This window comes from Cajanus cajan, chromosome 5, assembly GCF_000230855.2.
Source record: "Cajanus cajan strain Asha chromosome 5, NIPB_CcT2T_4, whole genome shotgun sequence".
Taxonomy (NCBI): Eukaryota; Viridiplantae; Streptophyta; class Magnoliopsida; order Fabales; family Fabaceae; genus Cajanus; species Cajanus cajan.
In genome coordinates this window covers 64084534-64105864 of record NC_138521.1, presented here as the reverse complement: position 1 = coordinate 64105864, position 21331 = coordinate 64084534, and the positions used below count along the sequence as shown (strand labels likewise).

At 29.4% G+C, this 21331-nt stretch overlaps 1 protein-coding gene across 2 annotated transcripts; it reads left to right on the top strand.

Moving 5' to 3' along the window:
* Positions 1-10415: 10415 nt before the first annotated feature.
* Positions 10416-11739, top strand: LOC109810226 (Cytochrome c oxidase, subunit Vib family protein). 2 transcript variants are annotated; one of them, XM_020373636.3, is made up of 4 exons: positions 10416-10574; positions 10670-10807; positions 10897-10972; positions 11291-11739. In XM_020373636.3, exons 1-4 carry the CDS (start codon positions 10491-10493, stop codon positions 11296-11298), a joined length of 306 nt encoding a protein of 101 aa, XP_020229225.1. In that variant the 5' UTR covers positions 10416-10490; the 3' UTR covers positions 11299-11739. The 2 variants fall into 2 exon arrangements, with proteins under 2 accessions (XP_020229225.1, XP_020229224.1); XM_020373635.3 differs by lacking the exon at positions 11291-11739 and having other exon boundaries at positions 10897-11105.
* Positions 11740-21331: the final 9592 nt, after the last annotated feature.

Here is a 21331-nt window from a genome sequence, read left to right as displayed (position 1 = left end):
CTCTCTTATTTTTATATTTACTAAAAGAAGGATTTTTTTTCAAAAAAAAATAAAGAAGTGTATTTCTTTGGTCGGAACAAGTTTCAATCTCACTCTAACTATGATATATTTTACGGTATTTGTTTTTTTTCTTCTTAAATATGATATATTTTACGGTATTTTTTTATTTTTTCTTAAATTTACAATTGTTATTTTTAATTTTATAATTTTTAAAAATCTTATTTTAATTATCAATGTTATCAATAATATATTTAAAAATAAGATATTGAAACAATTATGCATAATCAATTGGGTCCAATGTGATGTTTTCACTAAAAGAGATATCAGTAGATAGATTTTATGTGACAATATTTGATACATTCTTTAACAAAATTTAATTATAAAGACTAAAACAATATTTTTATGAAATTATAGGAATTAAAAAAAATTAATTTTAAATTTGAGAGATTAAAAATAAATTTACCTTAAAATCGAGGGATTAAAAATATATTTAAAGTTTTTTTTAAGATATCTTAAAACTTTTAATCTTTTAAATCTCTTTACCTTGAATTTTTATAGTAACTTTACTGACACGTGAAATATTAACCCTGAACTAAATTTTATCAATACTAATAATTAATAAATTAAGGAGATTATTCTCATTTTGTGTTCACAATTATCGTATCTATTTTTACCCTTAGTAAATGTTAAGAAAATACATACGTATCTATATTAATAATAAAACAGATCACTTCTATTTTTGTGTACATAATTTTTATACTTATTCTACCCCTAGTAACTGCTAAAAAAATGCATATATATTCAAATAATAACATAAACTGTCACAAAATATTATTATTATATTTTTTTTCATGGAGACACGAATGGTTTTTCATAGTAGTTAATATAATGTTTGTTATTATAGAGTAAAAGTTTTTTCTTTACATTTATAAAATAGAGGTTTAATTAAATAAAGTAAGATTATTACAATACTTAATTATGTAAAAATAAATAAATAAATAAAAACCCTCCACCACCGTTAAATTCTTCCCATTTATCTCTCAGATCGATATTTTTTATTATTTTTTTTCTAATCCGTTTTGTCCATTAGTACTAAAAGAAATGCTGAAAATATGTTTTCTAATATACTTTTTTACACGGTACCTTTTTTATATTAACTGAAAATGATTAGAAGTCCCAACAAGAATTTTTAAGAATGTTTCAAGATGATAATTTATTTTAAAATATTTTTTAATAAAATATTTAAATTTAAATAAGACATAAAATTATTTTTTAATATAATTATAAGATTCACCTTTTATATATGTCAATATGTTTAATATTTAAAAAGATAAATACATGTATGATTTTAATATATTATAATAATTTTTATATAATAATAATAATAATAATAATAAATATTATTTTTATTTAAATAAGTTGACCCAGTAAGTTCCATAGCTGGAGCCTGTTCTTTTTAACTAAATAAGCTAGAATAAAAACTTTGACTTTGACTTATTTTCTAAAAAACAAATCTTAACCTGACTTAAGTTTGATGTAACCTAGGTTATAAATTCATATATAGCAGCATGATCTACATCTAGTTTTCTGCCTCTAAAGTAGATGAATAAAGAATTAAATTTAATTCTCATTATCGTAAATTTTTTCTTTTGATAAAAAAAATATAGAGAGATTAAGAATGTATATATTATATTAATAAAAAAATAAACATATATATATATAGTATTAAAATACTTATGTAATAATATTTAAATAAAATATTAAATACAATAAAATGTAATGTTCTATTTATCTAATAATTTAAGAAATCAAGAATAATAATTATAATGTTGCATTATTTTTTGTTAATTAATTACTTGTAATAATCACTATAAGAAATATTATATATAGAGACATACAAAAAATTTCACTATAAATATAAAATATGTATGCATAAATTTATTTGACATACAATTACACATAATTTAGTGTTAATTTTAAATAAAATTTAATAACATATATTGTATATCACTAAATATATAGTCTATACTTACACTTTTAACAATGTACCATATAGTATAAGTAAAAGTAATTTCTAATAATAAATATTTTATTGGTACATAGTGTGTGTCATTATATCACAAATTTTTATAATGAATTTAAAATATATCGAACACAAATACAAAATATATAATAAATTTTGTGGTTCTTCTATAACAAAAAATATTTATTGATATTTTTGTGATTAGGGAGTGTTTGAATATATATATATATATATATATATATATATATATATATATATATATATATATATATAAGATTGATATTATTTAGAAGAAAAAAAGTTATGCTTTTCTATGTCAATTAAAATAATAATTAATATATACTTTTTATGTCAATTGAAAAAACAACTAGTATAGGAAAATGAAATTATTTGTAAAACTATCCTACCATGTTTTTTTATATATCGGTTACAAAGTAACCAATATAAAAGTGTCGTAATTTTTTTTAGTAGTATAAATAATAACATTGTTATTATTAACTTATTATTGTTAAGTTGTAAAAATATATATATATATATATATATATATATATATATATATATTAGAGAAAAATTTGGTCATTTTAGACTGACATAAATAGTTTAAGATTCGGATTAAGTTTACATTCTTTATGATGTGACATTGACTTTCTCTACGATCATGATAATTGATTTTGATGAACATATCTACTTAATAAGAAACTTTGGCTATAGAGATCAAATTTTTATGTTGATTTTTAGTTTGACAAGTAAAACTCCTAGTCAAACTAAACATTACTGAATTTTAATTAATTACTAAATAAACATTAATGTTTGGTTTAAAAATCTCTAGTATGTCATCGACTCATTGTTCCATAGTCATGAAGTGTTTTTTTTTTTATAAGCAAAATAAATTAAGGGGAGTACAATGGGTACTCCAACCCATTACAAAATACAAAGTCATCTAAACAAAATTCAATGTAATCCATGCAAAAGGTAATCACCAGATTATAATGTCTATCACTATTAAAAAACTAGGACCATAAAATGTTATATAATAATCAAACAAGTTCAGTAATCAGAAAACTAGATACAAAACTAATACCATGGTGTGTATAGAATAAAAAAGAATCATTATTCTAGAAGTTAAGGCAAACACTAGGGGGAAGAAAACCACGCTAAGAATGGGTAAAAAATGACTTATTTTTTGTCTTAATCCAGTTTCAGCTACGTAGTTTGATTAATGTCACTAAATCTGTAATTGCCACCACCTTGTCTTTAAAAATGACATCATTTCTAGCAAGCCACACAGACCAAATTGTGGCTAACTAAACCACATACCACCTCATCCTATCTCTACCAAATTGTGGCTAACCAAACCATATAGTCATGCATGAAGTGTTATCTCCTATCTATTATTTTTAAGATTAAAATATTAAAAAAAATGTGATAAGATTAAAATAACATATATAAATATATATAGGGGACAACTTAAGTGAGAACACTTGTTAACATAAGAACATGAGAACAACTTATAATAACAACTCTTAAATTAAAAGATGTTACTTTGTATCACAATTCTCATTATCATTGTTTTTCTCGTTTTTGTTATTGGAACTGTCATCTCCACCATCATTGTCAATTCCACTACCACCACTGTCATTGTCACCACTATCACTACTATTGTCACCATTACCGTTGTCGACAACAGTGGTAATAGTGACGACAATGGTGATGGTGGAACTGGTGGCAGTGATAATAGTGAAAGTGTGTCAACGATTGTAGTAGTTGTGGTGGTGACAATGGTGGTGACGACAATAGTGTGACAATTCCAATAATAAAGATGAAAAATAATGATAAAGAGAACTATGATAACTAAGATATGTAATAACATCTATTTTAATCTAAACTATTTGTTTTAATCTAAAAGCTATTATTTGTTATTCTCATATTATCATATTAACAAGTTATTTCCTCCACACACATATATATTAGTGGCGGGAGCTTCAGATATACATAAGTTTTAGGTACAAAGTCTAATCTTGTTTGACAATGTAATGTTAATGGATAAAAAAATATTTTAAACATAAATTTCATTTTTTTTTAATTCTTACTCTTGTTAATGTCTTCGTCTCTCATCCCGTTCACTTTAAAAAAAAAATCATTTTTCATTTTTGTTATCATTTATGTAAGTTGATCCATCAATCCCTCACAAAATAAAATAAAAATAGAATTATCTTTTTTAAAGAGTCAACCCTCGTTCCACCCTTATTTTGCAGGTAGTGGGAAACGGAAAGAGTCAAACCCACTATACCATTACCAGCTTTACATCAAAGCAAGTTCTCATTCAAAATATGGAGTATGAATAGACATTGAACAACCTTTTACGTCAGCAAGAAAATCCAACAACAAATGCAACTTACATATTGTGGCTTTATTTTTATTTTTTATTTTTTCGTTTAAAATCACCGACTAACATTATCCTCTCCACTAATTCATCTCTGCATCCCCTTTAAGTCAACTAATAGAATTATATATTCATTGTGTCAACTTCCTAACGTAATAACTCACTGCACTAAAAAAAATCCTGAGATCCCCATTGACAAATTCATTCATTGGTCTATTGTGCACCACTTCATGTTGGTCTTCAATTGGGATCCAAGCGTCGAGTCTTTGACCTATTTGATTGTGGCATGAATATGGCAGACATGCCCTGTGTGTAAGAAAACAAACCCTCTTTGAGAATGCATGTGAGTGTGGTGGAGGACTAGTAGAGATAGCTTGGCACATGGTACTATAAGATAAAATATTATAGGAAAATGTTAACCAATGAATGCCTTAGCGAACTAGTTAAAGAATTAAAAATATATTTTTTTTAATTAAATAGTATATATCACCTTCATTATGTGTAATCTTATTTTAGTCTTTAATAGCAATTTTTTACATTTTGATTTCTTAATCAATGTCTAAAAAATACTGGTTAGCAAGACCCAATATTAGAAGTCAATTATTCACAAACATAATAAAATAACTAATGTGTGAAAGAGAGATAAAAAAATAATATTACCAAAAAAAAATTATAAATTTTCTATATAAATAATATATTAAAATATATTGTCTTTCAACTTTTTTATAAACCACATGTATGTTTTGATCTTCTATCAGAAACAATTTACTTGAGTTTAATATGATCACTACAATAACTATTATATATTATTCAATTGTTTGGTTTCATAAGGATCGATAAAATGAAAAAAAAAATAGTTCATATATTGATAATACATTATATAAAAAATTATCATATAATAACTCACACTTTATATAGTAATATATTACTTATCATTAAAAGTTACTTCTACATGCCCTATAAATACTATATTAATATATTGTTAAAAAGTGTAAAAATATGTTATAATAATACATAATATATATTATTAAATCTCATTCAAAATTTAACATTAAAATTATGTGTAGTTATATATTAAATATATTAAATATATTTATATTTTTATATATTATATCTATAATATCACTTTTTCACTATATGTAAATTTCTAATAGTGATATAGAATTTTTTTTTTACTGTCATCTAATAATTATAAATCAATATATATATATATATATATATATGATAAAATTATTATTTATTACTGATGAGTAATTGTTTAGCACATGCTCATATATCGATTATATATGTTTGTACACTGTCCATATACGCACATAATCTTAATTACTATAGTAACGCTAAAACGATGTGTTATTGCTGTTTCTTTGCATGACATTGTGCATATTGCTTATCATGGGATGGGATGGTTCTTTAATGGGTTTATAGCCACATCTTAATCAGTGGATCGTGAGGGCTGAGTGCTATTTCCACAAAAATTGAAGACACAAAAAGCTGGAAACATGTGTGCTTCGAAGTCAACCCCCAACTTCGAATTATAAATTCCGTCAAATTTAAAGAGAGAAATATATGAATTGCCTTGATTCCTCTCTTTATATATACAACTATAACGTTTTAAACGAGAAATTTCTTAAAATGTAACATTTAGACCGTCTTTTAAAAAAATAGATAATATTAATGATTTAGATTAAAACTCTATTATAGATACCTCTTACTCCTTTGCAATCATTACAAATATTATTTGTACAAATGTTACCATCATTATTATTTTCGCTTCTACCACCGTTATCATCGCTCACATTACTATGATCATTGATGTTAGTATTATTATTATTATTGTTTATCAATATCTCGCCATTATTATTGTTGTTATATATCACTGTCATTGTTTGTCACAATATTTCGTAGTTAATGTTGCTATCACTATCATTATTGCTATTATTATAATCATAATATTGTTATTATTATCATTATCATTATTTTTATTATTATTATTATCACTATCATTATTATTTTCACCACGTGATAACAATTGGTGACGATGATATTTATAGTAGTGATGGTGGCGTTAACGATGATGGTGGAAGCAATAACGATGTACAATGATGGTATATTACAATTGTTTTGGGTGTTGGTAGCAATGAAATAATTGGAGGTAGTGATAATGGTAATTATGGGATGCATATCAATGATCTCATAAGAAGTATTTATAACTAAATATTAATTTCATATGTTAATTATTTTTTCCTATGATCTAAAGATATTCACGATTCTTATTTTTAATTTCAAGAAGATTCTCATTTGAAACTCTATCTTTCTCTCTCACACACACACTATATATATATATATCATATAATTACATATTTAATAATTTTTTTTTAAAATGAAATCAATCCAATCTTTCTATTGGATATTCTTACTAATTAGATCAAATATATAAAATTTCATACAATTCCAAAATCATTTGTTAATTATTATATCACTTTATTTTAACATATAATATGATATCCAAAATACATGTAAATATACATTATTAGATAATATATTAAATAGTCTAAATTATGTGAATATAATTTAATACACTCAATTATGAATGTAATAATACATAATTCAACAATTAGATTAGTTAAATTTAGGGGGGGTGTATTGGTTTAGGATTTCGTAGGATTTAAAAATATATTTTTTTTAGTAAAAAAGTCCGTTGGTATTCAACCAAGATTTTATGTCACTTAAAAACAATCCAGTGGTATTCAATCTGGATTTTCAATATTTTTTAAAGAATCCATTAAAATTCATTGGTATTCATTTGAGATTTTTTACAACTTAAAAATAATCCATTGGTATTCAAAAATATAAGGATTTTAAAGGATTGTTGTGTGAGAGGGATTTTGAGGGACTTTCTAGTGCTATCTATAAATACCAAATTCATAAAACAATGTCATCCAAACCCATCGGATTTTGAAGGATTGTTTGAAATGACTTTTCAAATGCTTCAAGAATTTTCAAGTGAGTTTTTCATCTTTTTTTTTTCTATGCTCCTATCTTCTCCATTTTTTCTCTGCTAATAATATTGCACTATTATTCATTGTTCATATATAATATTGTAGTACTGTTCTCATTTCATTCTCTTATTCTGTGAAACTCTGATATGTAAATGATAGTGTCATTGACTTGCTCTATTTTTCTGTTCGTTCTCTTTAATTAACTTGCTCTATTTTTTCTATTTAGTTGAATTTGTTCCTTTATATAACATAAAAAAATGCTTGAAATTTTAACTTTTAAGTGATAATTTTTTTATAAAACACGTCAAGAAAAGGAAAAGGTGAAAGATGAAATTGATATCATGATCTCTACAATATATATATATATATATATATATATATATATATATATATAAGATGAATTTGAGTTAGGGTTTTTGTGAGTAGAATGAGATGAAAATGGATCTTAATTGGGAGAATAACCCTCTCAACATAAAAACTGCAATCTCTCTCCTTCCCTTGAGTTTGGTATTATTATCCCTCCTCCTTTTATGACTCAACAAATATTTTATTTTTTTTAATATGAATTTTTATTTTTATTTTTATATTGTAAAATTAAAATTTCTTTATATTAAAAAAAATAAAATTAACATAAGACATTGCAGTATCTAATTTTTTAGGGTTTAGGGTTTATGCCTTCATTAACTTAATTATTTTTTTAAAAAAAGGAAATATTTTTAAAATTTCATCTACAAGATTTTGCAGGTAAGGGTAATGACCCTGAAAATGAGAAAGAATTGTTCAATCTTCGTCATGCGTCTTTAAGGAATGTGATCGAGAGAATATTTGGTATTTTTAGATCAAGGTTCACAATTTTTAAGTCAACACCTTCATTTTTATTTAAGACACAAGTAGAACTTGTGTTAGTATGTGCATTACATAACTTTTTACATAAAGAATGTTGTTCTGATGAATTTTCAATTGAAGCGGTGGATGAACTTTTATCTTCAACATTACCAGTTAATAAAGATCATACTTTTGAGCCTATTATTCAAACCCAGGAGCAAGAGCGAGAAGACGCTAATGCTTGGAGGAGTAGTATAGATATGGATATGTGGATAAATGTTATTTAAGAGGATAAGATATTATGGATTATTATTATTATTATTATTTATTTAGACATTGTTGTTTTTTATTATTTTTGTCTTTAACTCTTTTTAAATTTGAATGTATGAATTTTTTTTGAAATCTTATCAAATGTCAAAAATTCACGAAAATTCTACAAAATTCCACAAAATCCATTAAAATCTTGATTTAAAAGTCTTACAAAATTCATTAAAATCCTTATTTTAAGTCTTGCAGAATCCTGCAAAATCTTAAAAGTCATGGAAATCCTGCAAAGTCTTTTAAAATCTACAGGATTTTTTTAACTAAAAAAGTCTTTTAAAATCCTAATCCAATACACCCCCTTATATTTTTCAAAAATACTATTGAATGTGTAATTTTATTAATTTAAAATATATTTTATTAATATTTTAATAAATAATTGTAATCCTTACTGCATCCCTCGTATACTTCATTAAATATTGATAATTAAGTTTATATATATATATATATATATATATAAATTAGCTATCAACAAAAATAATAGTTCGCATGTGTTTTTAGGAATTGCTATGATGTACAAGTCGAATTTTGGACTATTTTTTTATGGATTACAGATTATCAAGAATAGATTCTTACATTCTCACATTATAATATAATCTAACTTTTCTATTGCTAATCAATTATTGAATGATGGGTGTTACTGAATATATCCATATTACTTTCTTCAAGAGATTTTTTTTGAATTAGATTGTATTTATATCTTTCAAAAATTAAATAATGTAATTGATAATTTTGGTAAGTTAAGATTAACTCTTTCCGAGAAAATGCATTATTTTAACTCTCCATCAAGTTGGATACAATTTTCATTACTATCTGATAGGTCTGTTGTTTCTTTTCCTCCGAGATTCTAGTTTACAAAATAAAATAAAAAGTACGTATTCTTGTTTCTGCCAAAAAAAAAAATGCATTTTTCGCTAAAAAAAATCACTTTAAAGAGCGAAATCCCAAAAACTTTGTCCCAGAAAAATATACGTCTATTATTAAGAAGTTTTGTTCAGCACGATGGGCTGGTCTGCTGAAAGCCTGAAACAGTGATAGTTCCCGTTAGGATCATCATATATACACCTCTTTTTTTTTAATAAGTACACTCCTTTTTTAAAAAAAATAATTCAAATTTTAAAATACCTTTATTTATTTATTTATTTTTAAATTTTACATTCCTAATATTTAATTTTACTTTTTTTACAAACCTCTTTTTCTTATTTTCACATACACCCCTTAATTTTTCTTCACCCACCTATTTTGGTAAATAATTTTAATTCTTTTAGTTTTACATTATTTTTTTTTCCTTCTGTTTCAATTTTTTCACTGATTTTACTATCTGCAAAGTACTCTAGAATAGTGAAAATATCTGTTTCATAACACTAAATGTGAAGGTTTTTTGGAGAGGTGAAAGGAAAGGAAGTATGGGAAGAAAAAAAATGTGTGTCTAGTTTGATAGAAACTGTCGAGAAAGCTACACGTACCTACAATAATGTCGCCTACCAGTTCTATAATTTGGGTGCACGTAAAAAAGTGAAAGAAGTGAGAAAATAATAGAGCAATGTAAAATCGAGAGAACTAAAATTACCTACTAAAATAGGTGAGGAATTAGAAAAAAAATAAAATGATACATGTGAAAACTGAAAAAAAGAAAGAATGAGGTATGTGAAAAGAAAAAAATAGTAAATTAGAAGAGAAATGTAAAATTACAAATTTTTAAAATAAAAAAATTATGAATATTTTAAAAAAAATATATATAGGAAGTGTACTTAAAAAAAAAAAAGAAAAAAAAAAGGCGTATATATCATTAGCCTTCCCATTAAATAGAAGATGGGCCTCCGCCTTTGCTTTCATTTACTTATGGGCTTTGGGCTTTTAGCCCAGCCCAGTTTTGTGGAGTCCATAGATGGTGTGATTGCAATGCAAGTTGCATCTCTTCTCCATTTTGTGGCATCGCATGGCTCTGGAAGCTTATTCAGCTGCAAACCCTGACAAAATCCACGCCGATGTCCTCACCAAAGCTAGGGAAGCTTGTTACAAGGTTTCTTTTTTTCCTTTCATGTCTCATCATTTATGCTTTCTCTCTCTCTCTCTCTCTCTTTTTTTACTCACTTGTTGATGGGTTTTATGAACGAGGCTCGTGATGCTTTCTACGCGTGTCTCGAGAACGAATCTGACAAGAAGCCCACAGAGATTGCTTCGGTGGGCTTGCTATACCCACTAGAATGCAAACAATGTAGGGATCAATATGTCAAACACTGTCGATCTGCTTGGGTAACATAACCTAACCCCTTCTTCACTTTTGATTTTGTATTCGTAAAAATTGGTGCTTTTCTTAATTGGGTATGTTAAACTTGTTCCAGGTGAAACATTTCGATAGGCAATACTGCCAGAACAAGAGGGTTCAGAGACTTTTGGATGACAAAGGGTCCAGGAGAGGTCCGTTGATGCTCCCACAGCCTCATACTTTCAAACCCAATAATTGACTTTTTTTTTTATCTTTATCAACTATTTATCTAGTAGTGGTTCATACTGATTTCCGTTATAGTTTATGCATGATTCTTTGGCTGTACATTCATCGTGTTACTATACTTTGAGTTCTTACTATTCATGTTGAGGCTTATTTTATTTTATTTTTAAATTTAATGGCAAAGAACAATTTGAATAAATATCTGTATCTAGGAGTTACAAGTCACGGTGCCAAGTGCACTTCAGTGGAGAATAGCCTCATTAGGTTGAGTTTATTCATGTTGGCAGGGGTGTAAACTATAAGGATCGTCTTGGCCCCTGTCGAAGGTGGGAGATCACATCTTGGTATTTCTTTGGGTCATTGTGAATGTGAATTGTGAAATGCGTATCTGAGTCAGTTGCAAAAAGAAGTTCTAGAATGATTTTCGTGTTTTTCTGTATTTTCAGTTCTTGAGGGATGCTCTAGCACTTGGTTTTGACTGTTCTTAATGTAATTGTATACACTTTGACAATTTTATAGTTCCCTCCACTTAGCATTGTTTGTGCTTGAAAGCGTGTGGCTACTGACATTTGGACTGGGAGATTAAAGCATTATTCAAAACTCGAAGGGATAAATGAAATGGCAAACATCGGGTTTAGTCATTTTAGGAGCATTGTTCAAAGTCACTTCTTGCACTGACTTACATGTACTCTTTAAATGGTAAATGGTGACCCTAGGGATCCTTTTGAGGCTTGAACTCTTGTAGCTCATATGAAGGTATAAGCTGTGTGTAAATATTTTAGTTTTGGTCATAGTTCTAACAAGTTTTTAATAAGGAGGAAGCGATGTTGAATTTAAAAATAATAAGAATTGGATTAATTAGTTTTCCAGGATTTATTGTCTTGCATTTGTATCTCCTTCATAATTCTGTTTATAAAAAAGAACGTGTGACAAAAAATTTGCAACCCACATTGTTCAAGGAAGGAAGGAAATGCGTAATAAAAGAAATCCTGCTGAGATTATATAAGGAGATTACATCTTAGGAGATATCCCAACTTCACCTAGTTTTGTAGTTTCTCTTTTAAGCATCAAACATTCATAGTTCAAACTCATTTGCACAACTAATCTTGTAAAAGGTAAATGGTGAGACTATATATCCTGGTCGAGGCTTTAATGCTATGGTGGTTCATATAATCATATGTATGAATGCATCAGTCATGTGTAATTTTACGGCTGCGGTCACACGAATGCCTCTTCTTAACTCCCATGCCATGCCTTGTGTATATAGATATAGAATCGTAACAATTCTAGTTGTGGCTGAAACTAAAAGTTCCATTATTATTATAGATCTATTTAAATTACCAAAGTTCAAAGTTTTTCAATTATTTGGATTTAGGCTCAAATTCATGCATTCACTTGAAACTCATAATTGGCTTCATGTAGAAATGAATAACTTAGAATATGTTGGTCCAGAATCCTCATCCCTCTCATGTTAGTAATATATGAAGATTTGGTTCAATTTATTAATCACTATTCTATTTTTCTTTTGAAATATTTCGTTGTTCTGAAAACATGATGTTTATTGATGCCCATTCGTTCTTTCAAACCCTTAATTCTCAAATTCATCCCTGAATGAGTGACATGAATACTTTCTTTATCATGCGAGCAGTTGGGCTGATGGCTAGTTGAAATATAGCTCAAATAAATGAAATACTATTATACCAACTATCATTTCTATTAGTAGATTAAAAAAATCTGGGGACTTATATATTTTCTCCCATCAACAACTTGCTTGTTAGATGGGTAACATATATTTTCTTCCAAAGAATTAAAGTGGTTATGCATTATTCAAGAATGATCTTCAGGGTTTTCCACTTTTCCCTGTTGATGAGGAATTAGGTTTGAGAATTAGAAGATGATGTTGGATGGTGATCAGAGATGCCAAAAGTTGTCTCTTCAGTCTTAACGTAAGCCAACTTTGGAGAAGATACGAAGACTTTTACTCGTTTGGTTGTTCTTCTATTTAGCATCTAATTTCTTTAGAACGTGAGAGTAAGAGCTAACATTCCATTTGTTTTAGACTTGGTTAAAATTAATTTTGAAAGAAATTAGGTTGAAAAGGTGATGCGGTTGAGGATTATATTTTAAAACTTTCACAAATATTGATACTGTTTGAATGGTGAGATGGTACTATTTTGAAGTGAAATTATAGATATGTAATAATGTAATGGAGTAACAATCACATGAAATCAAGTTAGGCAAGTTTTTAAAATAAAATTAAATAATTGAATTATATATTTCTAAGAAAAAAAATCTAGAATGAAAGACTAAATGATAACAATTCATAAGTAAATATGACTATATCGGGAAGAGAATATTTATTTTGTGTATATTTACGAAATTTAATAAAGATTAATCATTGTTTTTGGGTGAATATTTTGTATTAATATTATAATTATAAAAAAAATTGTAAACCTGAATGCACTAATCTTTGCAAATTAACATCATGTTCATTAGATTGAAGATATTTTTCGTTGAAAAAATTTACAAAAACTAGCATAAAAAAGTATTGTGTATTTTGTGTTTGTGTATTTTATTTACAATAAATATATAAATAATCTTCGTTGAATATATGAAAGCAGTTAAGAATTGAAAGATTTGAATAATCTTGAACAATGTAAAATAAAATATTTATTTATAAATAATTTAAAAATATTAATGTTTATTGATTTGATTGGTGTTATGATTGATCCACATATCTTAATGTCTCGAGTTTGAGTCTTGAATTTAATTAAAAAAAATGATCTTGAAAAGGATAATCTTAATGTACTCAAGGTAATTTCTCCTACCAATACCATAATATCAAAAAATAATTAAAATAAAAGTAGGTAAATTATCAATAGATATTTCTATCAATATTATGATATAAAAAATAATTTAAAAATAAAAATAGGGACAAATTTTTCTACTTAAAAGTGGACATGATTATCAAAATTGATATCAATTAAGTTAATTATATAGATATAGAATAAAAATTGAAATCATCAGTCTTAAGTTCTAACTAGCTTTTTTAGCAATGGAAACTTCATTTGAACATCATGAATAAAATAAAAATAATAAATAAATAAATAAACTAGTTTTTTATGTGCACCATTTCTCATTTATTTAGAATGGTTACAAATTATCCGCAATCCTCATTGATTTGCATTAGTTGGCCTTTTGGGTTTAATTCAACTTGGTTTGTAGAATTATGGTGAATATTTTTTTTCTTTTTAAAATGAAGAACAGATAAATTTGGAGAGCTTGTAGCCTTATGTAAAGTTATGGACATGCCTAATCTTCTAAATTGAAATATACTTTTTTTTATTATTAATGATAAACCAAAATCTAGTCAATTTAAAGTTAAATTAGAAAGGGTTGGAGAATAAAAGTCAAATTTTTATACTTATGTAGTCTTTATTTTTTTAAAAAAATATTAAATTAGAAAACAAAATATAATGATGACTACTATTATTTTAAGAGTATGGTTGTATTATTATAAGAGGATTGAAAAAAAATACTCAATAGTCGTTGTACTTGCAAAGAAATACTAAGAATTTCTAAACGAGAGTTGTCGGTCCTTGACCCTTCGTCCTTAAGATGCAATTAGTGATGGTACATGCAAAAGGAACTTTGATGTCAAAGTTAACAAACAATCAGAGTGTTCAAATCTTGTCTATAAAGTTATGTACCTTGTAAAGGTAAAATGAAGGTATATATAATTGAAAAAATGTTACCATTAAGGATTTGGTCATTTTAGTGTATTTAAGGTTTTTTATACTTGGGTCTAGGTACATGGCCAATAGCTTGTAGTAGCCAAGATTTGTAATACCAAGGTTTTATACTTGGATTTAGGTATTTGGCCGAGAGCTTATACTTAACAAAGGTTTGTAGTATCAAGATTTTATACTTGAGTTTAGTATTAAGGTTTTATACTTAGGTTTATGTACTTGGTCAAGAGTTCGTGCTCGACCAAGGTCTTTAGTACCAAGATTTTATACTTGAATTTAGTATCAAGGTTCTATACTTGGATTTAGGTACTTGACTGAGAGCTCGTACTCGACTAAGGCTCATCTTTTGCTTTTTTGATAACTTCAAAACGAATTTGTACAAAAATGTAGATGTAAAACATTTATTAATGATATTGGTGTGCGTTGTTAAAATTTCTATGGTCAAAACCCTTTATTATTTATAGGAAAAAAGATCGGTGGTTAGAAAGAGTACAACACCTCATTACAACCTTAGGCCTTGAATAAAAAAATTAACTATATTAAAACTCGAGAAGAGACACATCCCATGTCCTTAGAATCTCTTCACCTGATAAGTATTCAAGCTTTTATGTTCCGTTGTTTAGACTTTGAGTCACTTTGAAGTGTCCATCACAATTTGATAACTTTCCTTTAGTCATGTCCTTTGTACAATAAATCTCCCTCTTAGAACTATTTTCTAATTAACTGAGAAGCATGGTGCTGACTTGCTTTTCTATGACTTGCCTCATATTGGATTTGAGTTCGATCCTAGAGGATATCTACCAAGTCAAGCTCAACTCGATGGAAAGAGCCTTTATCATCTTGGTGCAAAATTCTCCAAGGGAAGCTTCTCTTATCTTAACCTGCAACATTGTGTTGACACCATAGGTTAGCCGGAAGGTGTTTCCTGAGTAGTGGAGTAGGGAGTACACGTGTAAGCCCATAGCACTTCTGGCAACTCTTCAACCTATTTACCTTTTACTTTCCCCAATCTCTTCTTTAACTCCACTAAGATGACCTTGTTGGTAGTCTCAACTTGACTATTCTTCTAAGAATGCTCAATAGAAGAGACTCAAAGTTGGATTTGGAGTCTGTCGAAGAATTCATTAAGTTGTTTATATGTGAATTGCTTGTTGTTATCGATTACAATGGTCTTGGGCATTTAAAATCAACAAATAAGATTCTTCCAAATAAATTATTGCATATTCTTTGTGGTGATTCAACCTAGTGGTTCGACTTTTATCCATTTAATAAAGTAGTTAACTACTACCAACAAAAACTTGCATTGACTTTTAGCAAGAAGGAATGGACCCAAAATATCAATACACCATATAAGGGTGAGCATTAAACCGAGACCCGAACCAAACCCGATAAAAAATATTGCTTTTGGGTGGATTCGGGCGGGTCTTATGGGTAAATCGGGTTAAAATTTTGATTTTATACGGGTTATATTGGGCGGTTCAGTTTTGAATTTTTAAACCCACTAAAAACCAAACCCAACCGAAAATGAGATAAATTTAAATTTTTATTACTTTTGTATAACTAAACAACAATGGTCCAAACTTAAAAGTCTTTATTTCAAGTATAATATAGCCATCAATTTGTAACTTATTTTTTTCCTTTTTCTCATAACTTAGATATTTATTTTGTCTTCTCCTTCCTCATTCAACTTCTCAACACACTAGTCCATTTCTAGAGTTATCTTTTTGCTTCTTTCTTTATTTTTCTTTTCCATCTTCTTATCTCCATTTTGAGTACAACTTGTGCGACTGTAATTTCTTATGCGTTTTGTAATCTAACTTTAGATTTCTTTTGCATGTAACAACTATGAATTTTGTTATCTTTTATTTTTGCTTCTTTAGTTTGTAAATATTTCATCTACGAATCTACTTACACCATCTATTGTCACCTTCATTCTATTTTTATACTATTTTAAAAATATTTTTTTATCGTTTTAAGCTTCATCTTCGTTAAGATAAATTGGTCTACAAAAAAATTCAAACCCGATTGTATCCACCCACTCAAATCCGAATTCGTTTCAACTCGAACCGCCTCAAATTGAAAGCTTAGTCGGTCGGATATGGGTTACATTTTTTCAAAGTCGATTTACAACGGGTTGGACATTTTTTACTCGAACCCGACCAAACCCACCCGTTGCTCACCCCTAACACCATATAACAAATAGCCATGGAGATACTATACTATGGAGGATTTTAAGAGTGGTGTGAATGAGGTTGTCATGTTGTTTGCATGGAATACACTTCTTCACACAATCAATTGAATCTTGTTGGATGGTTGGCCAATAATATCCAACACAAAGCATTCAGGCTACCATGCTTTTGCCCCTAGTGTGCATGCCACATGTCTCGATGCAATTATTCTATAATGCACTCAGCTTGGGCCTTGGTGACACATTTGAGTAAAGGTGTCGAGAACCCTCTTTCGACCAATGATTTAGAAATTAGCCACCTATAGCCTAAGTCTTTTGGTGGCTAAAGGATCTTTTAGTACAAAGTAATGCTTTAGATAACTTATGGGGTTCATCCAATTCTCTTCCCTTTCAATCAACATGCATTCATCACTAGACATGTTAAGTTCCTTTAAGGTTTGTTGAATGATAGTCTTATTTTGATCAGGTCGCCAAGTGCTTGCTAGTTTGGACAAGACATCAACCCTAGTATTATTCTCCCAAGTTATATGCTTAATTCAAAATTCCAATAAAACTCCCTCCAATTGGTCAACCACATGACAATATCTTAAACATTGAGCATCTCCAATGCTAAATTCATTCTCCCAATAAGGGCCTCGTACTCGGCTTGGTTGTTCGAGGCTTAGAACTCGAATTGAAGGCATGGTTGTTTATATTGTTGCTCACTTTGCTTCATTCAAGGTTGTAGTGCCCTCTATGAATTTATTAACATCTAAGTACTATTTGGTATTCCATGATTCATTCCTGGTGATCCTCCTAGTATGACCATCATCTTCAAATCAATAAAGTTTGTAGGAAAAAAGTTTACAACTCCATGGTGAGTCCAAATGTACTTGCATAGAAATATTGAGAGTTTCCAAGCGAAAGTCATCGGTCCTCAATCTTTAGTCCTCGACCTTTCATCCTCGAGATGCAATAGTAATAGTACTTGCAAAAGAGATTTTGATACAATAGTCAACAAGTAATTAGAGTGTTCAAATGTTGTTTATAAAGTTATGTAACTTGTGAAGGTAAAATGCAAATATATATAGTTAAAAAGATGTTACTATTAAAGATTTGATCATTTAAATGTATTCAATGTCTTTTATTATTTTATTATAGTCAAATGTTATGCTATCATTTTGCAGAGGAATGTGTACAACAAGTAAGTGATACCTAATCTATGAAAGCACTATTCAAGTGAGAATACCATTAAATTGTCACAAAATTATGGACCAACAAGTCTTTGGCTTCAAAACCTATATAGTACAATTGTGATTTGATTTGGATAAACCTAAGTTTAATATTTGATTTGATAAATTTTAATATTGCAACGTGAGGTCAGATAAAATTTCATTTGAAATACAACTCAAGTCTCTAAAAGTCAGTTACTACCTCGTCATTGTCTTCAATGTTACGTTGTCATTGTTGATAAAAGAAAAATACTCATTCTGTAACTAGGATGTTTAATACACTCGTTACTAAGGCCATTTTATTATATGAGAATTCACCATACGTAACTGAAAGAATTATTATTTGATAAACATTAGTAGCATAGTAGTATTATTTTACATGCATCATGGGCATAAGGAGGTGTATTCAAGTCCCGCCAATCCTAGTCATTAAAAAAAAGGGTCACCTATCATTTATCCACGTACCAAGCCCAATAGTGCTGGACGTGAGGGGATGTATTGGGAAAAATCTAAGTCTCACATCAACTAGAGATTAGGCAATTAAATAGTATATAAGTGGAAAGTAACCCTCACCTTACAAGCCGATTTTGTAGAGTTGAATTAGGCTTAATATCTACTATTCTAATATGGTATCAGAGCTATCCTAGATTCTTAAAAAAATGGGCTGCCCACCATTGATACATGCACCATAAGCATGATGGGGTGTATCGAGAAAAACCCAAGTCCCGCCAATCCTAGATCATTAAAAAGGGTCACCCACCATTTATCTACGTACGAAGCCCAATAATGCTGGATGTGAAGGGGTGTACTTGAAAAAACTCAAGTCCCACATCGACTAGAGATTAGACAATTGAATAGTATATAAGTGGAAAACAACCCTCACCTTACAAGTCAATTTTGTAAGGTTGAGTTAGGCTTAATCCACTATTTTAATAATTATGTTACTGAAACATAAATAATGATGTATTTGTTCGTGTAACGTGGAATCCACTTGCCGATGTCGTTAGTCCGCTGACCCGAATAATTAGTTGTTGTTGCCCACTACCGTGTATTGAAGTCAGCCCACTTTGTTTTGATTATTCTATGAATCAATGTATCTACCGGCTGCTTACTGCTGTTTTCTTCGTCAAACCCTTCCTCACTAAAAACCTAAGCAAAATAAAAAATTGGACATACACATTTTTACTTAAAAATATATTATAATATACTTATAGAGTTTCATTTTAATGCATAGGAGGAGAGGAAGGAAACAATAATTTTAGAGCACCAAATTTAGTAGAAAGGATTTTATATTCAATTTGAGAAGACAAACTAAAAATAGCATCAAAATCAATAACAAGAATCAATTTAGTGTCGATTTAATAGACCTATGCTAATTATGGTGTTGCATTGAAGACAACACGTGTTTGCAACAATTAATTTCTCCGGTCTCGAATATATTAAGCAAAAAAAAAAAACTAATTCATGCTAAATTAAAAATAAGTTAATTAATATTATTTAGTTTTATTTAAAAATAAATTAAATTTTTTAAACTAGAATTTGATATCAAAGAATAAAAATAAATTATTGAAAATACAACATCAGTAAAAAAAATATTTTAAAGATGATGTCATTAAATAGAGTAAAAATAATTTGTTTCAATTTTTTAATATTTGAGATTAACAAAAAAAAATTATTTGCATTAGAGGCCGGAAAGAGTATCTTTATTTTTCTTGTTGTGTGTGTTGTCATGTTAATTGTAACGACCCGGCTGGTCACTACACACGGCACAACACACTAGAAACACCAGACAGATATAACAAGTATATAAATATAGGATCTAGAATATATAAATATACAAAGTTCCAGTCTGACTAGAGTTAAAGTGTACCAAAGAAATTTACAACCAAATGCTACTATCCCAAGTAGCCACAAGCAAAACAACCACACAAGCAAAACAGCTGCAAGGTCCGCCGGAGACTCACCACAAGACGCCTTCCTATTCCTGCCCTGCTCCCACACATAGTATGATCATCGCAGTCCAAAAGCATGGAAAACAGCAAAAGGGTAAGCTAGTAAAATTAAAATTCAACATACAATTATATGAATATCAATATGAATAACCACAAAATTCAGTTATCACACACTTGTACAGCTTACACCACTCAACGTTTTCAGCACCGCAATACGGCAATATCAACACTGCTAAGCAGCAACAATAGCACCACTCAAGTGGCTATAACGGCACCGCGCAGCGGCAACAACAGCACCACTTTAGCGGTTAGAATCAGCACCACAAGTGTGGCTAACCCCAGCACCGACTTAGCGGCTATAATATCACCCAAACTCAACACAGCTCAGCACAGCACAGCACAACACAGCACAGCACAGCACAGCACAACACGGGATAACACAGCACGACAATTCAACAAAATTATTATGTTCTACAATTCAGCCCAACAGTCTATAATTCCGCTATACTATAACATTTCTCTTATTAATATATTGATATCAGCTCAACAATACACCTCTAATACAGCTAACATATTTATCTCAGCTTTATCCCCTAGTCATCACAGCATATTCATCAATTTCAACTTAGTTCAGCGTATAACATCATTGATTAACAATTTCGGCACAACTCAACAGCCAACATCATATAGATTTTCATCTCCTTGCGCGCCCGGCGCACTCGAGGTTGCGCCCAGCGCGGCTCAACCCGAGAGCACCAAGGCTCTCCCGCGCCTGGCGCAATTCCCAATTGCGCCCAGCGCCTGCCTGGCAGAGACTCAAGGAATCTCGTGCGCTCAGCGGGGCCTAACCCGCGCCCAGCGTGGGGAAGGCAGAGACCTACCAAGGTCTCGCGCCCAGCACAATTCGCAATTGCGCCCGGCGTGCTCTTGGCAGAGACTCCCAAGGAGCCTCCGCGCCCAGCGAGTTCAAGGTGTGCCTAGCGCGACCTAAGTATCCCAAAAAAACATGTTACTCTCGATATCGCGCCCAGCGCAGCTCGAGTCACGCCCAGCGCGGGCCAACCAGAGACTCCCATTTACCAGCTTGCCCAGCGCACACAGCCTTGCGCTCGGCGGGCTTGCCTAAACAGAGTCTCCTGGTGGTCGCGCGCCCGGCGCGAAGAACAACGCCCAGCGCGAACTCATCAGTAACTCTCCCAAGTTCAAAAAATTCCCAAAACCTGTAAAA

Coding starts and splice junctions, on each gene's coding strand:
- LOC109810226 (XM_020373635.3), top strand. CDS start 10,491: ATGGCTCTGGAAGCTTATTCAGCTGCAAACCCTGACAAAATCCACGCC. Junction 10,575..10,669: donor CTAGGGAAGCTTGTTACAAG/GTTTCTTTTTTT, acceptor TTTATGAACGAG/GCTCGTGATGCTTTCTACGC. Junction 10,808..10,896: donor AACACTGTCGATCTGCTTGG/GTAACATAACCT, acceptor AACTTGTTCCAG/GTGAAACATTTCGATAGGCA.